This window comes from Miscanthus floridulus, chromosome 6 (genome assembly GCF_019320115.1).
Source record: "Miscanthus floridulus cultivar M001 chromosome 6, ASM1932011v1, whole genome shotgun sequence".
Lineage (NCBI taxonomy): Eukaryota > Viridiplantae > Streptophyta > Magnoliopsida > Poales > Poaceae > Miscanthus > Miscanthus floridulus.
The window spans coordinates 52,665,722-52,688,574 of NC_089585.1; the positions used below are offsets into that span (position 1 = coordinate 52,665,722).

General features: G+C 42.9%; 1 protein-coding gene across 1 annotated transcript; it reads right to left on the reverse strand.

Annotated features, from left to right (window-relative positions):
• Positions 1-435: 435 nt before the first annotated feature.
• Positions 436-8,162, reverse strand: LOC136456048 (probable chromatin-remodeling complex ATPase chain). Its single transcript, XM_066455809.1, has 25 exons — positions 7,738-8,162; positions 7,227-7,343; positions 7,006-7,109; positions 6,304-6,416; positions 5,549-5,646; positions 5,287-5,466; positions 4,990-5,211; positions 4,721-4,855; positions 4,356-4,638; positions 4,185-4,258; positions 3,795-4,015; positions 3,623-3,710; positions 3,444-3,537; positions 3,161-3,349; positions 2,991-3,022; positions 2,816-2,892; positions 2,648-2,737; positions 2,498-2,567; positions 2,264-2,306; positions 2,128-2,186; positions 1,850-2,015; positions 1,414-1,592; positions 1,118-1,333; positions 861-971; positions 436-779 (listed from the first exon to the last, which is right to left on the reverse strand). The coding sequence occupies exons 1-25, from the start codon at positions 8,044-8,046 to the stop codon at positions 759-761; spliced, it is 3,291 nt and encodes a 1,096-aa protein (XP_066311906.1). The 5' UTR covers positions 8,047-8,162; the 3' UTR covers positions 436-758.
• Positions 8,163-22,853: the final 14,691 nt, after the last annotated feature.

The following is a 22,853-nucleotide window of genomic DNA, read 5'->3' on the forward strand; positions in this document are numbered from 1 at the left end:
TGCACAGACAAACGACTGCATAGTTGAAACAAAAAGCTGCTCCTTCAGAGGAACATGATTGAATAGTGCACCAATGACTGTTAGTTATGAGATAATCGAAACCAAACGCTACCTTAGGCCACACACCCAACGCACCAATGACTATTAGTTATGAGATTTCGAAACCAAACGCTACCTTAGGCCAAACCCAACGCATCAGCCTGGGCTACTGTCTCAACATCAACGTCAGAGGCAACGAGCCATGTCATACCTGCAGTGTGCTTCATCTTAGAAAAACCCGCTGCAGCTGCCAAGTATGATGGGGCTGCGGTGAAAACGTGGACGTATACTACTAGCCTCAACTCAATTTGTGTACTTGGATCGTGAGAAACAGTTACTACCGCCCGCGTTGGGCTTGCCTTAGTTTAATCTGTTGGGGCAAGATGCAGGACCAGATTTTTGTCTTAAAACATTGATCTGAAGAGCCTCAATTGTGTTGCAGCTGAAGTCATATTCTCTCAGTCAGCTGGGCAAAAGTGTAGCAACAGTTGAATTGCAAAGTCCAGATCTACGACACTAACACAGCATGCTCATACATACTTCATTTAGGATTTATAACTAACCTATGTCATCATTGCATAAATTACACAACAAAGTCACCTGCCCTTAGGCATTTAACTCGCGTGCAGGAGAAACTAAGCACTGCACGGCAGGGGCTTAAAGAATGCAGAGACTGCATCTCCCGGCAAGCTCCAAAAGCAGGATACCAAACATCACATTCACCCTCTCTTTCGCCTTCCCTGAAACATATTTACAACTGATGAGCCCCGCTATGCACATAGGTTACAAGCATGGATGAACTCCGTGGAGTTGTCTCTTACCGAGCCCACATAATCGTCCATAAGGGACTGCCGTCGCCTCTTGAATGAACTCAATGGAGCATTCTCACCCTCTGAAGTCCTTAGTGCTGCTCGCTTTGTTGGAGTCATGTTCTGTTGATATCAAGTTTGAGGTCAGATCAAATAGTACCAGCAATTAACATCAGTATTTGCAAAACCCCACAACACTAGCTAGGTCTTTAACGACAGAATGCTGAGCTGCAGAATGATGATAGGTAGTGAATAAGTTTAGGATTTGCCTTAGCAAGCCTTTTCTCCTTCCTTGCCTGCCTCTCTTGCTCATCATATTCTTGATTTTCTTTCTCAACCAGTCGGATAAGGGTATCACACCGCCTAGCCAACTCTTGGGTAGTTCTGGACTTCACAAACCAATCAAATCGGAACAAGGGAGACATACGGAAGGCAGCTTTCAGTTCATCCCAGTTTCCATATCCAAGTTTGTGCACCATGCAAAGCTGAAACATAACACCATCTTAGTAGCCATATTTCATGTACTCAAATACAAAAATCCACATAATATGGTGAGAGAACATACCATAAAGCGGTCACATTCCTCATTATAGAACTTCCCTTTATTTTGGCCATACTGAATTTTCAACTCTAACCATGGGTTCTTGTAGCGGTCTAGCTTCTTCCCAATGGCCTTCATAATCTCATCCTTGCGGGATATCCTTGCTTCCCCCCTTTCAATATTTTTTATAATTCTATCATAATCTGGTTGAACAATGATCAACATACACAATCTGTTAGAATGTAAAGTTTGATCTCCAGTATGCAAACAGTTGCTTTATTATTATTAAAAGATTATAATGATAAAAATAAAAGCTATTACATTGTGAAATGCTTTTCATGAAATAAATAATTAAACTAATTCAACATGGTCAACCCACATATTTCCTTTAAATTGTCAGTCCAAATTAGAGATTTGAATCTGCAGTTATATATTAGCTGTCTTGGAATTACTGCCTTACCACTCAGTTCTTTGTATCTCTCCTTGAAAACTTTAGCATATCGTTGAACTTCCTCTTCTGTCTTACCCTCCATTTCAGAGGATATACTTTTAATATCATTGCGACCATATTTCTCACATGCACGAATAAATGTGTTGAAGTCTCTCCTTGTCCATGATGCAAAACCCTGAAATTTTTATCATGACAGAAATAAAGTTAAGAGAAACGACAGTATAAAAGAGCAAGCAGAAAGGTACAACAAGAAAGTTGATTTTGGTGTGCAGCGTTATGATTCTAACCTCTTCTAATAACTGTTCCTTCTCTTCCTGCTCCTCTGCTGTCAAAGGCTCCAACAGATCTGAGCATCACATGAGAATAATAAAGTTAGCAAGATCCACTTGGATGTAATACAACCTAGAAAAAGCAAGAGAATACCTTCGTCTTCGCCATCAATGGTATCTTTCTTCTGGTTTGCTTGCTGCATCAAAATTTTCTAATGTTAAGCACCAAGATTACAAGTGACAGATGCAAAACAATATATTGCAAAGTAATGAGGAAGTGATGTCCAATGGACTGGGAAAACAGGCACAAAAAAAGCAAAAGTTGAGCAAACTAGTTACTTAATATCCAGTAGAAATTACAAAAACAATAATCTGGATGAGAAATTACCATAAGGTACCGCACTTCCTTTTCATACAATTCATTTAGCCTTTGGTTATTGAAAAACTGGAAATCATGCCTGACAAATTAAAATCCGAGTCAGATATAATTCAATAAAATGGAACCATTGATTAGCTTTCAAAAGAACAGGAAATTTACAAGTGGGGCATTCTTGGAATCCTTGGCTCCCTTGGCTTTGCTGGTGCACCCTGGCGAAGTGCTTGCTTAAAGTAGTCAGACTCAGAGTAGCTACAAATGACAGTTTAAATAAGGTCAAATAAGTATTAGACAGTGTGACATGAACCAAAAGATAAAAGCGGTGCATACTTTCTCTTCCTTTCTCTTCTAGGTGGCTCGATCCAGTTGTCACTAACAAGTTTCTTGAAATCAACCTTGTTTTCATCCTTCAAGCAATCATGTAGGAGAATTCAATTGGTGATGAGCTCACTTCAAAAAAAAATATTCAACCAACAGCAAATGAATTGAATGTTTCAATCATTACCTTCTCATCATCAAAATCATACAATTCAGCATCTGCATCAGAAAATAAAAGGTGTTAGGTAGGTAGACAGGAGACATAGGAACAGAGAACAGGCACATACTATCATCCATCTTAAATTTAATGACATCCTCAGTGAACACAAGACATAGGAACAGAGAACAGGCACATACTATCATCCATCTTAAATTTAATGGCATCCTCAGTGAACTTTTTCATTTTCGCATCAAGTTCTGCTGTTGTCTCCTCTCCTTTAGCTATAATACGGTCAATGTCCTCATCAGTTATTGTGCTGTCCTTAGAACTGAAAACCATTTCAGCACCAAACCGCACCATTTGCAGAAGGTCATCCTTATTGACAGCTTAATAAAAGAGAATGTTGTCAGAATAATCCATATCCAACTAGTAAAGAAAAATGCTTAAAACAAATAGCAATGGCAAATATCAAAACCATACTTTTCTGCTCTGCCAATCGTCCTTGCTGAATAACCAAAGCATCCAATGCTAGCTTCTTATATGCTCTCTCAATCACCTTTTCCTCGATAGTGTACTGTAATTTTGTTTGCATTATCTTCCAGACAGGTAGCAATATAAAATTTGGCACTACGGTAATTATTAATCTAGAAACAACAAACCTCAGTGCAAAAGCGGAACACTTGAACTTCTTTCTTTTGACCTATTCTATGTGCACGGTCCTGAGCTTGCAGATCCGCTTGTGGATTCCTGGATGCACAGAAGTAGCAGAGACATAAGATTCATTCTTAGGGTAAGCAACAAAATTAAGTTTAGCATAACAAAGTCGCATACCAATCACTGTCATAAAGAACCACAACATCAGCAGTGGCCAAGTTAATACCAAGGCCACCTGCCCTAGTTGAAAGTAAGAAAACAAACTTCTCACTTCCTGGCCTATTGAAGGCTTCAATGGATGCATCACGATCTTCTCCACCTGTATTTCCATCAATTCGACAATACTTATAACCTTTATACATAAGATAATCTTCCAAGATATCCAAAAGCCTGGTCATCTGCAGGATGGTGCTATGTTAGGCAAAGGAAAATTCTAGGATAACAAAGTGCTTAATGAGGTGCACTATGCACATGCTCAGCATCCATAAGTGGTGTCTGATATCTCCTAATACAAACTTGCTAAACAAATAATGCATTCAAATCTGCATGGCAGTGGAAAACAATCACCTGTGAAAAAATTAGGACTCTGGAATCACGCTCCTTTAGCTTGGGCAGCAATTTATCTAATAGAACCATTTTTCCTACGTAAATATCAAAAGAACTGTCAATAAGCATTCATAGAAATTCTGTAGAAAAAATGTTTCAATTATGCAAAAGAAATAAGGAACATGATGTTACCTGCATTCTCAACTAGATGTTCACCAGTTGTGTAGGGTGGGCCAGGTTCAGCTCCTTGGAATAAATATGGATGGTTGCAGCACTTGCGCAACTGCATGGCAATGTTAAGCAATCGCTTGCGTTCACCACCAGCATTAATAACCTCCAAATCCTTCTGAAGCAGAGCACGATAGTACTGCTTTTGCATCTGAGACATTCCAACTTTAAGTATGGTTTCCTTCTTTGGAGGTAGACCCTTTTCTACATCAGACTTGAGCCTCCTAAGAAGAAATGGGCGAAGAACCTTTGCAAAAGTTGCGAGAAACAATTATAAAGAGTTCATTTTAAGGCACTCAAATTGAAGATCATGAGAATTATATCCCAACCTTATGAAGCTGCTGGACCACCTCCTGTTGATCATTTTCCCCAGAAATTTGAAACCATTCATCAAAGGTCTCCGCAGAGCTAAATATTTCAGGTAGCAAGAAATTGAGGAGAGCCCAGAGCTCATGGAGATTATTCTGCCATGTAGCAGCAAATCAGACTAGAATCAGATTAAACCACAAAAAAATGAGACAGCACAGTTACTGAAGTGGTACTTAAATCATTTGGGTGCACACACTATATAAAAACAATACTGGCAAGAGAAGCCTACCTGGAGTGGAGTGCCTGTGATGAGGAGACGATAATTAGTGTGGTAAATCCTCATAGTCTTCGATAGAAGAGAATTCTCATTTTTTATCCGGTGAGCTTCATCAATAATTATGTAGCGCCAGCTGAAGCGCTTCAATGTAGATTTTTCTTTGATTGCCATTTCAAAGCTAGTCACGCACACATCAAATTTTCCAGGCCGTAGCAAATTGTCCCTTATATGGTTCTGACAAATAAGAGAAGGTCAGTAACATGGCAGTATAAGTTCCATAAGTGATTAAAGAATAGACTTGAGACTAACCCGCTCTTCTGGATTCCCCAAAAACTTCACAGCCCGTAGGATAGGGCAAAAACGTTGGATTTCCTTTATCCAGTTGCCAAGAGTGGACTTTGGCGCAACAACCATGTGAGGACCAGTTATACCTCTGAACTCATGCAGATATCCCAGCAATGAAATAGTTTGAAGCGTTTTCCCAAGACCCTATTCAAAGTTAAAGTGTCAAACAAAACAAAAATGAAGGACTAAAAGATGATCTTAATCAAGATTAACACATATACCATACCATCTCATCAGCTAATATTCCATTGATACCATTCTCATACAATCGTATAAGCCAATTAAGTCCAGCCAGTTGATAATCACGCATCTTTCCCTTGATGCCTGCAAAGAATTCAAACATTTAATAAAAGTTTATTACATAAGACAAGGAACAAAAGATATAAAGCCTACTAAGAAAACTAAAACCTAAAATTATTGGTTGGTTTCCATGAGAATGCATATCAATTCTTTTATCAAGAAATTGGAAGTAGTTAGGCCACTTTTGATGGAACAAAAAGGTGTCAGTGGAAGTGAAAACAGGAAACAACAATCAATTGCATAAATAGATGTTCCTTCATTACGAGAATAATCAAAAAACAAATGCACCATGGCATTTACTGAGTAGAAATAGTTATTGGGCAAAATAGGTCAGCGTTCATTTCAGGGTTCTTGATCATCTTAGTTACAAAACTTAAATATGAACAGTCAGTTATGGCCTTATGGACAATATTGGTTCAGTTTGCACCTCACCCAAATCAGTATACTTAATAATATTGGTTCAGTTTGAACCTCAATCAAAGCACTCATTCACTTTCAAAGCCAGTACAAGATTCAATTAGCCTAGGTTAAGTTTGCCTTATAAACAGCGTCAAAATAATTTTATGGCAACAGAGAAAAACATCTATCTAACAAGTAATTCTTCTATCAACTTGAAGTAGTTATTAAAGCAAGGAAATAGCATAGGTCAAGGTAGTAACAAATAGTCAGCAAAGGGCTCACATGAAGGCTGTGAAACTAAACGTGTCCCCCCTGCACCGGCAAGGGCATCTTCTTCCTCTTTGAGGTATTCTTCGTCTTCCTCTTCTTCAGTGATCTTTGATGCATGACGTCCCCTACAGATTGACTCAACTCATCAACAAATAAATTACTCACAATAGACAGACAGAAAAGAATATCTAAGTTCATTGAGCTAAGTCTTATGGTTCTGCATACAAAATAGTGAGCAGCACTCCATAATGTAATGATACTGAGGATTGCAGGATGAACTATTCAACTTAACAACTCCACTCTAATATTTCTTTAACTCCATATCTACATACAAAATGGAAATATAGGAACATGTGTAAAAGGTGCAACAGATGTCACCTTAATACAATGCTGACAATTTCAGGAAAATAATAACAAGATCAAGGGGCTCACAAAGAAACTACAAGATAGAAGATTCACCTACAAGCTTGAACAGAAAAAAATTGTTATATTGTGTGTTGATGCATAAGGTACTTCAACCTAGAATCACTTTGGTGATAGTCAAAATCCATTTCTAGCGCGATTTTTTTATGCTGCGGTCATGATTGAAGTTGGGAGCATCCTTCATATAATATTTTAAACTTCAAAAGCGCTATGCCATATAAAGTGCCAGCAATGTCCACTAAACTTCCAAGATAAATCATATAATCATGGCACAAACAAGACCAATGTTACCTCCCGCGTGGCTTTTTCTCGTTCGACTGACTTCCTTTTGCAAAGTGAGCAAATATTTCTGTCTGCTGAAGAAGGTATTTCAACCGTCCCCTCCCTTTATTGTTCTGTCAAAAAATATAGAGATCAAAATAACAGCAGAATGTAATATATTAAGTCTATGTGGTTAATCCTGTGCAAACCATGCAATTGTATATGAGGATCCATTTAAAGAAAGTACATACCATGTCAGCATCAATGGCAGCATTTTGAGTATCTAGTATTTCTTGGATTTTCTGCTTCTTCATCTTCTGGAGTTCTTTTAGCCTTGCTTTCTCACGCTTCCCAACCACTGCATCAGTCTGCGACAGAAATGGTTAGGGGCAAAGAAATGTAAAATTTTCACTACTGAATTGTAGGGCATGATACAACAAAGGGTCCCCTCGACACATTAAACTCAGAACTAGGGATATATCTATTTACCAATATTACTAATATCTTTGTATTATGGAAGAACCAGGCAACAACAGCTTATGCCACAGCTATGAGAAAAAAAAATAAAAGTAGAAGTACTTGCAACAATAACAAAACAAACAAATTAACAGAGGCCATATATCTAGCAATGACTGGAAAGCAGATTATTCTGAAATTATGAGGTCAAGTAATTTTTCAAATATTAGTATATTTCCAAAGCCCTCGTTAAATCGAATCTCTAAAAACGAGATTAAAACACCCAAACCCTAACCTCCCGCTCACCTCGTCACCATCATCCTTGTCCCTCGCAACGGACTCGTCGTCCTCGGTGGACTGGGACTCGTCGTCGCCTTCAGCGGCGGCATCGGCACCGGCGTCCTCCTCGTCCTCAGCACCAGCGCCGGTAGTGACGGCTTCGATCTCCTCCTCGTCAACCTCCTCCTCCTGCCCCTCTCCCGCAGCTTCCTCCTCCTCCTCCTCATCCCCTTCCTCGCCAGATCCGGAGCCGGCGGCGTCGGACTGGTCCTCCTCCTCCTCCTCGGTGGAGGATGAGACCTCCTCCTCCTCGTCGTACTTCGCCGGCTTCGCCATTGGGGCGGGTGGTGGAGGGAGCGGAAAGGTAGGGTTAGGGTTTCGGGGCGGGGCGCTTTCGATTTCGAGTGCGGAGGAATGGGAGGTTGGACGATCGACCGAGAGGCGCAGGGGGATTTCAAGAGTGAAAGCGATTTGGGGGCAAAGGGAGTGGCTTATTTATATGGGGCGCCTTGACGAGAATTTTATACGGTTTTGCAGTCTTGACCATAGAGGTTTACGTATTTCTGGTTACGACCTTGAGCATAGAAGTCCTATGCATATTTTTCAGCGTTCAGCGAATGATTCATAAGATTTGAGATCGTAGCAAAAAAAAATATTATATTTTGAGAATTATATTCTCTTTTATGCCAGAAAACCATGTTTTTAAACATTTATCACATAGATTGTAGTACGAATCAGTTATAGAAGGCCAAACCCATTTCCCCCTGATTTCTCTTGCTATGTTCCTGTTACAACTCAGATGCATACTGTATTCCTAGACACTTATGAGATACTAGCCAGCATATCTTGATATTGATAAAGTTATGATACTATATTTGACCACTAAAAGAATAGTCAACTGTAAACACGAGCGCCTGTGCTTAGACTTGAGTCTGGACTAAAATTGCTAATGTTTCAATATTTGAGAGTCCAAATTTAGTATTTAAAGCAATGATTTTAATTATTTCTACTAATATGAATTCAAACCAACTTTATCAATTTGGAAATACCAAGTACTAAATTCTCAAAATAATGTCTCTACCAATGGTGAAATACTGATATAAGTCTACTTGATAGAAAGATCAAAATTGATTTTTCCCCCAAGTGCTTCCAAATAAATAATCAAATATTAGTTCTTATTTCAACACGCTCAAAGGGGATATATGTATACCTCCATTTAATTGACAATAAATTAGCAACACCATTGGTGATATATGAATCCTCAAGCGCTGACTAAAGAAATGTTTAAAGAAGCTCAATAGCGAGGCAACAAGGTCAAAGGATTTGTGGCTTGAACAGCGGATACGGTAGTATCAAGAAAAGAACAGATACACTGACGTTCTTTGGGGGAAACAGCGGGGACATCCTGCACTTTTATACAAGTGGTATACGGTATACCGGTATTCGTGGGTAGACCACTGAATGTTTCTGTGAGACCAAACGAAATATACATGTAGTGTGAGGACCAGAACGAAAAACGTTGCCAAAGCTAGAAATTTCCGGGAGCACGACCTTTTCCGTGCATGCGATCCGCGGTGCACCCGGCCTGGGGTCCCATGTTTAGAGTGATCCCCAGCGTTTGCTCACCATAGACCACGCGTACAGCTCCTAGTCAGCACAGGGAAGTGGGCGGGGGTTCCTTCCCGCCAACGAGGCGGGGTTGATTTGAGGCCTCCCGCCGCGCTCGGATTTTCAGCGTAGAAACGAAACGATGGTTCGGGCCTGCATCAAACGTCGGTGGGTCCAACCGTATTTCGTTGCTTGGCTAGCGATATAATACGATATCGAATGTTGAATATCTAAACTCAGATACAAACAAATTTAAACCACTCTAAACGGATTCGAACCTAAATACGGTCGGAAAATATCCAGACCGTTTTCATCCTACTAACAACGCGGCCTCAAATGTGGGCAGTTGGCCCAGAAAGACACTCACCGCGAAGAAATTACATAATTTCTATCTTTATTAATTAAGGTGTCAACTAAATAAAAAAAGATGATGTGACACTACAACTAAACAAGAGCGTGAGAAAATAGTTTTGAAATAAGAAATCATGTCTACACGAGAATTAAAATATGAAGAGTATGATAGGCAGATGATTGAAAAAGAACATATGATCGGATAAAAAATGTTTATATTCTATAAAAACTGTTCTTTAATAATATAATTTCTATGTATAATATCTAAGTAAATTAATATGCATAGAATGGTTTCTAGCATTCGAACTGCCATAACGAAAGGGCTCTATCATCAACATAAACATCTATGAGATCTTTTATAATTGTTGGAAAGTACAATTGGTACTTATAGGTACTTTCTTTTTTTATATATTTTCTATACAATTAATTGAGGAAGATTGGTTTATGAAATGTAATTTTTATTATAGAGGGTATATTCATAATTGAGCTTTTGTCCTTTCTTAAACTAATCAGCATGTTCGTACCATGTTGGATTTTTTTCTCCAGAAGAGCATCTCCACGAGTTTGGTGTAATCTACTTTGCTAAACTAATAGATCTAACAAGTCAACAAAAAAAATAGCAACATTAATTTTTTTGTCATCCTCCAACAGTCTCCTTTAGTAGCTTTCTTCTCTAAATGATTTTGTGTTGGAAACTGTCGACGAAATATGGTTGACAGTCTATCGAGGGGTATGTCCATGGTAGTAGATGAATTGGTGGTGCGTGTAATAGGAGCCGGATGGTAACACAAGCGTAGAGATAAGCGATTGAGACAAGTTCAGGCCGTTTGATCGACGTAATACCTTACGTCCTGTGTTTTCGGTGGATTGTATTGAATATGAGATGCATTCGAGGGGGTCCCTACCCGCCTTATATAGTCTGGAGGGTAGGATTACAGTTCGGTTTAAGTCTAGATCCATTCGACTATATGATAAGTATTTACAAGGAATACGATATCTATCATATCCGAACAGATCTTCCTTCATCGCCAAGATGTCTTCTGATTGCCTTACGGTGCACGCCGACCGAAGCGAGCACCATAGGCCTTGACCTTATGGGCTGAACCTCCCCTAGCGGTGCAGCCCATGTCCATTGCCGTGGGTACCTGGGGTTATACCCCACACAACTAGTCCCCGAGCGCCTTGTATCCGCTGAGCAACGCCTTCTTGAGCAGGTCCAAGCAGTTTAACTTGGAGTCAGACAGTTAATCATAATCCAATCAACAAAACGAAGTGTCGACCAGTTTAACTTGTCAATAGGCCTCGAACATACTCAAGTAAGGCTTGCTAAAAGGATGTAAGGAGCTCAAGTTTAAAATTTTAAAAAATTCTCCACCTTAGATGAAGTGTACACACTTAGGCTTCGTTGGCGAAGTCAGATGATCATGATCCATGACTTAGTCAAAGAGGATGTTAGTATTGATACATGCGTCGCAAGGTGCAATGTGTAGTCTCCGAGCCTGACAGTAGGTGAAGAAGACACCTGGTGTCAGGATCAAAGAATATCAACGGCTAAGAAAGAAAAAGGAAACTTAGCCAACCGTTAAATTTGATACAAGCATCGCAAGGTGCAATGTATACATTATAGTCCCCAAGCTTGACAGTAGGTGAAGAATGCACCTGGTGTCAGGATCAAAGAAGTACAACGATAAGTTATTTAGTATAACTGAGTCCCACCTTAGCCGAGCACACAGCCGGCCCCCAGCTTAGCTGAAGACCAGTAAGAGGAAAAATAGTACACTCACTGCTAGGCGAAGTGTACACACTTAGTCCCCGAGCCTGCTGTAAGATAGAGCAGCATCTTGTAGCAGGATCAAAGAAACAAGTGAAAGGACGAAATCCCCGTGCTTAGCACTAGACATTGGAGTAAAATTTGGAGAGTGTTGAGCACTTAAAAATAGAGAAAAAAATGAAGAGTGCTTAGCACTTTTACCGTTGAACATGGAAAGTGCTTAGCACTATATCATGGCGAACATGGAGAGTGCTTAGCACTATACCATGACAAACATGGGAAGTGCTTTAGCACTTAACCATGGCGAAAATGGAGAGTGCTTAGCACTATGCCGTGGAGAACATGGAGAATGCTTAGCACTATACCGTGGAGAAATTGGAGAGTGCTTAGCACTTAAAACGTGGAGAAATTGGAGAGTGCTTAGCACTTAAAATATGGAGAAATTGGAGAGTGCTTAGCACTTAAACTGTGGAGAAAACGGAGAGTGCTTAGCACTATACCATGGAGAAAATGGAGAGTGCTTAGCACTTAAACCGTGGAGAAAATGGAGAGTGCTTATCACTATGCCGTGGAGAACATGGAGAGTGCTTAGCACTATACCATGAAGAACATAGGAGAGTGCTTAGCACTATATTAGGGTGAAACTGGAGAAGTAGATCGATAAAACAGGCTCAGCCGTTCAGTATGCCCGGAGGCCCATTAAACCGGCCCAATAACCATTGACAGAGAAGTTGGAGGAGTATGAACGACGCGGCGGAGTCAGCGCGGTTTCTCAAAAACCCTGAAGGTGAAGGGTCAGGGTCGAACCATACGAATCCGCCCGCCGCGGCGCACTTCCCTCATTCCTCCTAGCGTGTCCTCTTCCTTGCAACCACAAAATACTCGGCGCTTTGCCTTTGCACACGCTGCTACAGTCATATTACAACCGCAACGCCTCCTCAATCGAATCTGAGCGTAGCCAAATTGAATTAGATCTGATCCATGGTGAAGGGTGGGAAGAAACGCAGTTGCTCGAGCCCGAAGAAGTCAGGGAGGGAGACGGCGGAGAGTACCGGCGAGGTCCGCCGCAACCAAGAGTGGGTCAGATCTACCATCACCCGGGAGACCCTAGAAAAAATGGTGTTCGAAGGCATCCTTCAAGATCAAGTAACCGTAGAATGGCGCCCCGCTACAGGTGAACCGTTCCCAACCCTCGATACTAACGAACTTGTTGTATTCGAGGCTTATTTCGTTCGTGGATTTGGGATTCCTATGCATCCTTTCCTGTGGAAGCTTCTTGGCTATTACGGCATTAACCTTTGCCATCTCTATCCCAACAACATTCTTCATATCTCCCTCTTCATCAATCTGTGTGAAGCATTCATCGGAATCGCTCCGCACTTCAACCTCTTTCGCTATTTCTTCTGCCTCAAACCCTTCCTTGGATCTAGGTCCCCCAAAGTTGTCAGCGGAGTTTATCTACAGCTGAGGGATGGCATGGTAAAGGAATACATACAAGTGCCTCTCAACATGTCATCGAAGGGATGGAATGCTAAGTGGTTCTATATCCAAAATGCTGAACCGAGCCTGTCAGCTGACATAGACCATTTAGTAGTGTCAAGCGCAAACTGGTCGGCAAGACCGAGCAATTTGGAGATGACCCAGGTCGATGAGCTTTTGCAAATTCTGGGTTAGATGCATAACAATCTTGATAGAGTTGGTGTAGCCATCAACTTCGTCGTACGGCGGATCCAACCGAGCAAGGAGAGGTTCCACCTCGCGTATGAATATACAGGTGATGAAGATACCGCTCGAGAAGCCCCCAAGAAGATAAATAAGGGCGATGCCTATATTCGCCTCCTAGAGCTCTTTTCAAGTAACACTCAACTGAGCAACATGGGGCAGCAAGTGGCATACAGCATCACGAATCCACCACCACTGGTAAAAGTGTACCGTTGGTAGTCCTTGTAATGTTAAATCTTGTTGATGTTGAAACGTCTTCTTGAAAACTTGTGGATAGGATCATGCTGTGTATGTCTTCGATGTGTTGGATGGGACCTGGCCGAAGGGCATAGATGCCCATGTAACCCAAGCTCTGGCTGGTCCTCCTTCAGAGAGCATCTCATCGTCCTCACCTGAGACATGGTAGAGAAAACTCCTAGGCATCGGCAGCCGTCGCGCGGGAAACAACCGGCCCGAGTAGAGCCGGTGAAGAAGAAGAAAAAAACCAAACACTCCGCCACCATGCAAGAGTGGTGGAGTCTCGATTAGAGAGCATTCGGCACACCGACAAGTCATCATGGACTAGTCGGATGATGATGAAGACGCTGGTGAGACGCTATAGCAACGAGCTGCGCGGATGACCGCCCCAACACCGACCGCCAGAGCCTTCGACTGGTTAGCCCAAGGCATAGCCAACCAGAGATCCACTCAGGGCAAAGTCCCCAAGCCTAGATGAGGGGCTTCGATCGGGAGAGCCACCGCAGCGAGGTCAGAAGCACCGGAGGTGAACCGGGCGCCTCTGGTGTTCTCAAGATTCTTGCCAGCAACTGAAGGACATGAGAGCTCCAACAAGCCCCGACCATTTAGTGCTACACATAGGTGATCCAACGAGTAAGTGTCTCTGCCCCAGACTTAGTCCAAGCATAACCAAAGTGGAAGTATTGATGATACAACATCATGTTGCAGGGAAGCGTCGATCGAGGAACTTCACCCAATCGACATCGGTGATGCTCAGCAGGATGCCGAGTTGAGTGCCACGACTACCAGTGCTCAGGGTTCTTGGGCGGGATAGCTAGAAGAAACACAAGAAACACCCAAAAACTAGGCTGGTCCCCGAGCCAAAGTCCCCGAGCAACCGGAGCAAATGAATGAAGATGTTGCTACTGAGCCGACTAGTTGCCTAGAGCCAAGGGCCAGTCCCTGGGCTCAAATGCTAGTGATGGATCTTGGCCCCAGCATCGAACCACAAGCTGACCGGGTGCCAAGGCAGGCGAGGGAGTCCCCCGAGGTGATTGAAGAAATTGAGCGCGAAGCGCCAAATACCCAGGATCCTCCTCCTCAGCTTTTGTGGAGCTCCATGTGCCGCGGAGATACAATGGAGGTGGTGGAGGATGAGGAGGCGAGCGAGCAGGTGAAGGAGCTCAGGGTAGCACTAGCATCAGTGTCTGGCCGGATTGAAGTAAGTTAGTCTGCACGACCAATTGAAGTTGGGGATTACGCCAATTAACTGTTGTTTGCCTCAGGAGCTAATGAAGATCTCCGAGAACCGTGCACGCTAGCTGAAGTAGGTGGCTCCATCAATTACTGAGAACCAGAGGCTATGTGAGTCTATGGAGACTCTGGAGAAGATGCTGGCTGAAGCGCACGTCGACCAGGAGAAGTTGCAAGCAGAAAAGACACAACTAGAGGTGGAGAACTGGGAGCTGACAAATTAGCTAGGTGATGGCATAGACTAGGAGAAAAGTAAGGCCTTAGGCCCCATGGTGTATTACTTTCATATCCTCAATTCGCCCATGTTGGTAGTAATCCTTCATTGGTGTAGAGCTTGATGAAGCAAAGAAGTGGGCGGAGACCGAAGCACGCCTAGCGCGTGAGGCCAAGGTGGAGGCGGAGACCCAAGCTCTGCTAGCGCATGAAGCCAAAGCGCTAACAAAGAAAGAAAGAGATGAAGCTCTGATGGTGAAAAAACAACTCACCGAAGAACTAAACGGTAAGTTATTCCTTATGTCAATACCCCTCTTGCTATGAGAAATATGTTTAAGACAATTGCCCTTCTTGTCTACAATGATCCGAACCAATAGTCAGGCGTAGTTTTGTGACTTCGAGCTCTGGCTGGAGGCAGTAAAGAAAAGTTGAAGACCATCTCCAATGGGATAAAACCCGTGCTAGATCTCATCGACCAAGAAGTGCCGAAGCCCAATAGAGTGCCACGGCCAGACATCATCGTGGAGAGGTGCAAGTCGGCGCTAGAGAACTTCAAGCACTATGCTCGTGGCATCGCTTGTTCTACCATGGGCCATGCGCTGGTGGTTGTCCGATCAGTCTACCCCTCGGTGAAGCTCAAACGAATCAACGGTGGCTTTGCCCGAAATCTGAGCGACGAGCAAATCACCACGCTAGAGGAGGAGGTGTCCGATTTGGTGATCAAACTGGCAGACGACATGGATCTATTTGGTGATGCTGGCAATGAACCATGACAACTTAGAATGTAATAGGCTTGTCGGCATTATGCTGAGCAGTTGTAAATGAAACTTTAGTGTTTAGTACATATAAAGTGTTAATATTTAATATTAACGATGCATTGTTAGTCCTTTATCTTTTTATCAGCCCTGACTATCCCACACCCCATGGCATAAAAGAGCTTAGCTCCTATGCATGCTTAGGAATATAGGCATCACCGAGGAGCCACTGTTGACCTCCCATGATGCAGAGCGCTACTGCCCATGCACGTTTAGGTGCTAAATCAAGAACATGACTACTTCTGGATAACGCGAATGAGAACGTGGCTAGTCGGCGAATCGAATGGCGATAGAAAGCATCATCTTAAAGATGTTTAGCATGGAGAAAAACAAAAGATAATTGGAGGAAAATTATAGAGAAAACAACAAATGGAGAAAACATCATGGAGAAAATCATTATTGAAATGCATAAATACATAAGGGGTACATATCTTAGTAGGACGTCTCAAGGATAGAAATGCCTAAGGTGTTCGATGTGCCAGGAGTTAGGGATGTCTACGCCATCTTGATCACGGAGTCTATAGGATCCTGGTCGAGTCACAACCTTGACAATGTATGGACCCTCCCAAGGTGAAGATAGCTTGTGCATCCCATCGGTCTTCTATTTCCTGTGGAGTACCATGTCGCCGACCGCGAAGGATCACTCCTAGATATTGCGGTTGAAGTATTTACATAGACTGTCTAGGTACTTGGCCGTCCGAACACATGTGACCAAGCGTTCTTCCTCAAGTCAGTCGACATCGTCTTGTCGTGCCTGATCGTTGTTCTTTTCATCATAGTTCTCTATCCTTGGTGCTCGGAAAGCGACATCGGCAAGTAACACGGCCTCTGATTCGAACACCAAGAAATAGGGGGAGACTCCAGTGTTGCGACTGGGCTGGGTCCTTAGTCCCCAAACCATAGTTTGTAGTTCTTTGAGCCATTTGCTCGGATGTTTCTGATCCTTCTCAAATAACCTCTTCTTCAGGGCATCTAAAATCATGCCATTCGCTCGCTCAACGTGGCCATTACCCTTGGGGTACGCAATCGATACATACTTAATGGATATTCACCGATCCTCGCAAAAATCCCAGAAGTCGCTGTCGGTAAATGTAGAACCAAGGTCGGTGATGATACTGTTCGGCAGCCCAAACCTATGGATGATGTCATTGTAGAGCTCCGCTGCTTTCTTTGCTGTAGACTGGACAAGCGGCTTGTACTCGATCCACTTGGAGAATTTGTCAATAGCGACATAAATCCATCAGAATATGCTGGGGGTGTTCTTGAATGGCCCAATCATGTCTAGTCTCCAGCATGTGAATGGCCAAGAGGCGGGAATCATCTACAGAGCCTAAGCTGGAATGTGGATCTGTTTGGCGAAAAATTGTCATTCCTCACACTGTCGGACAAGCCTTTCGGTGTCTGCGATTGCTGATGGCCAATAGAAACATGCTTGGAAAGCTTTGTCGACCAGACTTCTAGAGGCTATGTGGTTGTCGCAGGATCTAGCGTGGATTTCTTGAAGCAATGCCACTCCTTCCTAAGATATGCACTTCTAAAGCAATTCCTCCTTTGCATTCTTCCGCATTAGCTTGTCATTGACTAGCATGTAATGCTTACTATGGCAAATTAGGTGTTCCATCTCGGTCTTGTCAGCCGGTACATCTGTAGTGTCAAGTATTTGATAAAAGGCTCTCGCCAATCACTGCTCGGCACGGGAATTACCAGGACCAATTGCTTGGTAGGGGAAGATTCATGAACTGCTTGCTCCTGCTTAATGGATGGAGTTTGAAGATCCTAGATGAAGACACCTACCGGGACCTCGGCTCTGGTCGACCCTAGCTTGGATAGCTAGTCAGCTACTTGGTTCTGATCTCATACGACGTGGTGGTATTCAATACCATAGAATTTGCCCTACAACTTTATGATTTCCGAGCAGTAGGCATCCATCTTGTCACTAGTACAAGACTAATCTTTGTTGACCTGATTAATGACCAGTGCAGAGTCACCGTATACCAAGTGGCGTTTAAAGCCAAGTTCGACGGCAATACGGAGACCATGGAGATAAGCTTCATACACGGCGGCGTTATTGGAGGCTAGAAAAACCCCGAACTATTTCTAACTAATCAAACCTCTTTTAATAGTTTCTTTGTCTCATACTACTTTCTCATCTTGAATCTTTTATTTTCTTAATTTACCTATGCGTCCAATTTACTTTGATCTTCTAGAAAAACGCTAATGGGGAGTGGATACGAAGTCCTCTCAACTGCAGAAACTTATGAGTTTGAGAGGATATCTGGTAATTTTTTATTTTTAAAGAGTTCTTTTTACTGAAATGTTGGAGGACACTTGTTTCCTTTTTTCCCAAAATACTAAAATAGGAAGCTATTTTATAGCTGGAGATGTTCTTAGCGCAGACGCCTTCGCTCGGGAGTTGGGACGACCATCCGTCACCGACGTTGCCTTCTTTCCGATATGACGTAGCTAGCATCAGCGCCTTCTGCTAGGCCCTAAGCATCGTTGTCCCCGCCACTTAATGGCACTTCTCCTTGGATCATGTAATTTTGGTCTGGCAATACTTCTAATCATTTTGATTAAGCATATTGTAAGTAATTATAATCAATCTGATCTCTATCTCAATCTCTACAACTAGAATCACACATCCCCAATTGTGGCCTTTGATTTTCTGTTTACCCATCACGATGATTTTGCCTGTGATCTTTTCGTTCATGCGCCACAAATTCCTGCATAAGTATAATGCAAACAATGATGATGAAGCCATCGTTGTTCCACACCACCACCCAAAGCGAGATGAAGCCGCGTGGCTAGGGTAATGGCGTCGATGGCGAGGACGTGTACCAGCACACCGCCTCAGACCGTGTGTTGACACCAAATTTTGACTGATACACAAAGGCCTTGGATTTTAGAATTCTTTGAAAGAAGCCGAGACATTCGTGAAATCAGCTAAGCAAGTTACCATTAGAATCGGCTAAGTGACATGACATCATTATTTTAAGAATGGGCCTCATCGACGAGGGATGGCGGTAGTTTAAATAAAAAGACACGCCGGACTTCATAGAAGAAACAGATTGAGGGCCAAATTATCTTAATTTAGGATATTCTATTTTCTTTTCCAAGTTTTGTGACCGGTCTTGTTCGACCAGGACTCATAGTCAAGCCTCGGATATAAATATTGAACCCCAACTATTTTAATAGACATCTCTACGATCAATCACAAACCCGTACCTTTAATTTTTGGCTTACGCCAACCCTAGGAGTAGGAGTAGATCTCGGCGAGTTCTTTGGGCAAGCAGGGCTACATCGGTTCGACCAACCTCTGGTTTGTTTATGAGTACCATCATGACTTATACTTTTGTTTATAAAGCTGCATCGGTCCGACCAACCTCTTGTAAGCTTTGGTATAAGTTAGTTATAGACTTTTATCAGTAATTGTAAGGTTGCATCGGTCCGGCCGACCTCGTACAATTCCTGATACAAGTTACTTATCGATTCTTATCAAAATTTGTAAGGCTGCATCGGTCCTGCCGATCTCATACAAATTTTGATACGGATTAGTTATCAGTTAAATTTATTAAGATTAGTAGGGTTTCCTTGCTGTTTTAGTAGATTTGCCGGTCATCGATCTTGTTACAATTGGTATTTTTACTATTTATAACAACATCACCCCTTACCCAATTAAGTTTGAAGCGGATCGGCTTTATATCCTATCAAACTATCGTCTCATTGCTTTGTCTCACCTAGATCTCACTTTGACGATGGTTTTGATTAAATTAGTCATTTTATTCCAATCTTGATCGAAGATAGCATGTGGTCAAGGCATGTTTGATCTTAAGTAAGCTTATTTGTTGATGAAATCTAGTCTAGAACTGCTATTATGGCTGCCATCGATCTGGTCGACCCCCACTATTAGCACTATAGATTGGAAATTGTCAATCAACAAGCTCGGTTATGGTCAAACATAGCTTTTGACTGCATGCTATGTTCGCATCGGCTGTTTAGGCGATTGCTCGTGCTTGAATGATCATAACGTGTTTTCATGATTCCATTAAGTGTGAACAGACTCGTATTCTTTGAAGGTTTAATCTGTTATTTTTATTATGGCTGCCATTGATCCGGTCGACCTCCACTGTTAGAGATAATATGTTACATTTGATAGGTTTATTCTTTTAAGGTTTAATCTGTTATTTTTATTATGGTTGCCATTGATCCGGTCGACCCCCACTGTTGGAGATAATCAGGTTAGATTTGATAGGTTTATGGATCTATCTATGTTTAATGGTTGATTATTTGCATGTTATGAGTCTATTTTTCATATACTTCGGTTGCCTAGCCGATAGTTTGAACTTTCATGTGTGTAATTGAAAGGATCAAGATGCCCAAGAGAGGAGGGGGTGAATTGGGCTAATTCTAAATTTTCTTACAATAATCAAATCCTACGGATAGCCCAATTAACCCCTTGTGCCTAGAAAAGTATTTCTATCAAATTAGCGCACAAAAGACTTGCAACCTATGTTCCAAACTTACTCTAGCATGGCAATTCTATGAATGTAAAGACAAGTATTAAATTGCTCAAAGTAAATACTTAAAGTAAATGCTCAAAGTAAATGGAGAGAGGAACGCGGCGATGTTTTGCCAAGGTATCAGAGAGTCACCACTCCCCACTAGTCCTCGTTGGAGCACCCGTGCAAGGGTGTAGCTCCCCCTTGATCTGCGCAAGGATCAAGTGCTCTCTACGGGTTGATTCTTTGACACTCCGTCGCGGCGAATCACCCAAAGCCGCTCACAACTTGAGTTGGGTCACCCACAAGCTCCGCCAGGTGAACACCAAGCTCCCAATCACCACCAAGCCATCTAGGTGATGGCGATCACCAAGAGTAACAAGCACGAACTCTCACTTGACCATGCGAAGCCTAATAAAAAGATGGATGCACACTTGTCTACTCTTGATTCACTAATGAGGTTTCACTCTTGGATTCTCAAATCACAAACACCTCACTAGGACCTTGCTCTTCTTGGCACTCACAAACATGTTTCTCAGCTGTTGGAATGAGCAAAAGTAACTCCACACGCGAGTGGAGCTTCTATTTATAAGGCAGCCTGAAAAACGAACCGTTATGAGCTTCTGCAGGGTGACCGGACGCTCCGGTCAGTTCAACCCGCGAACCAGTAAAACTGTATTGACCGAATGCTAGCAGGGTCCGGTCAGCACTGACCGGATGTGTCCAATCGCATGAAACCCTTACTGGACCCTTACTGGACTCGACCAGACGCTGAACCCTCAGGGTCCGGTCAGCACTGACCGGACGCGTCCAGTCATAGATTCCCTTCGCTGGAACCTTACTGGAGTCGACTAGACGCTGCCTTTCAGCGTCCGGTCACATGACCCCTTTAGCATCCGATCGCACCAAACACAGATAGCTGATCAAATGAACTGACCGGACCCTACGGCCAGCGTCTGGTCGCACCGGGGCCCACGTCCGGTCAGCATTTGACCCTCCATTCACTTCCAACTCTCGATCATATGTAAATAAAGTTTGCTCCAAAGGATCTTAGGCATTCATAGGAGCTACCTAGAGCTAGTTTCAACAAGTGTGCACCACACCTAACTCACTAGGCTTAACTAGGTCAAGCTACCCATTCATACCCCCCTTAATAGTACGACTAAAGGAAAAATAAAGTCCTAAACTACTCTAAGTGTCTCTCCAACTCCAATCGACACTTAGAACTAGTCATTCTTAACCTTGTCGTCCATCCTTTGAAAACCAAAATGATTTCCATCGTAGGGGCATGACAACTTTGATTGCCTGATTGATCTCCATTACCGTGACCTAACTTAATTGCATCTGCAAAACACACGTTAGTCATAGTAATCTTGTATTGTCATTAATCACCGAAACCCAACTAGGGGCCTAGATGCTTTCAATCTCCCCCTTTTTGGTGATTGATGACAATACCACCTCGAGTATGTGAAAGAGTGAGGTTTTTGACGGGCTTAGTTCATATAAGCTTTTGTCGATAAGAACAAAAGTGTTAGTCAAGCTTATATGACCCAAGCCAACACAGTGTACTCAAAGAATATGAATTAAGCATGAGTACGAGTAACAAAGCTCATTTGCATCGGAGTAAAACTACGGAAGCAAAGGCAAATGAGCATAACACAAGTGATATGACACATAAATAATGTAAAGTAGAGAGCACACATGTCATATATCACAATCACGTAGATAGCACTGTCACATAGATATAATAATATGCATGAAAGTAATCACACGAATGCATAAGTAAGTGTATCTCACAAATAAAACTCCAAATGTATATAATACGCTAATACTATATAACTAGCTTCCCCTAGATCACGCTCCCCCTGAATCTACATACTCGAACCCTCTCCCCCTTTGGCATCAAACACCAAAAACTAAGGGTCGGTCGGTGGGGCTGCAGCGGATGAGTCGGGCGCTGAAGTATGTGGGGCAAGCTGGAACTGGGCACCATTATCATCTGACCCTGAGCTCTGTACTAACTGACCCTCTGTGGCAGGAAGTGTCGCTGAAGCGGTCTGGGTCTGAGCTGGGACAGGTGCTGCCTGTGAAGCTGCTGGAACATCTGTAGGATCTGATGATGCGACTGAGCTAGGAAGCCTCTAAGTAGTCACTACGACTAGGGCTGCTGTAGAAGGACCGGCGGCTTGCATATGAGGTGGTGTAGGCATGTCGGTCAGCTCACTGAAAGATGCTCCAAGACTCCTAGAGACTAACGTGTCAGGCACAAATAGCGAGGGTGACTGCTCTGGTGAGAAGCCCGTGTGATATGGAGTAAACTGCGGGGCAATCACCGGTGAGGACAACCACTGGGACACCTAAACTGTAGGTGAAGCAAACTGAGCTAGAGGCTATCCCTGACTCTGAAGCCTGCTAGGCTGTATAGCTGGAGTCATCATGGTGGAGGCAGGCTGAGCAAGCTGGGGCGAAGACTGTGGCAGTGGGGCCCCAAGTGCTGTCACGACATGCTACATGAAGCCCATAAGCTACTGCTGCATAAGTATCTGCTGGTGATGCATCTGCTGCTGCTGCTGCTGCTGCTAGAGAAGCTGCTGCTACCTCTGGAACTCGTCCTGATGAGCCTAGAACTGTGCGAAGTTGGTAGCGGTCTCCTGTGCCTATCGTGCCTGGTCCTGCTGCATCCGCTCAAGAATA

Excerpts from the sequence above, each read along its gene's own strand:
- LOC136456048 (XM_066455809.1), bottom strand. The coding sequence starts at position 8,046 with ATGGCGAAGCCGGCGAAGTACGACGAGGAGGAGGAGGTCTCATCCTCC. Across the intron at positions 3,023-3,160 it reads TAAATTTAAGATGGATGATA|ATGCTGAATTGTATGATTTT; the intron begins GTATGTGCCTGT and ends TTTCTGATGCAG. Across the intron at positions 2,016-2,127 it reads AGGAACAGTTATTAGAAGAG|GGTTTTGCATCATGGACAAG; the intron begins GTTAGAATCATA and ends TAAAAATTTCAG.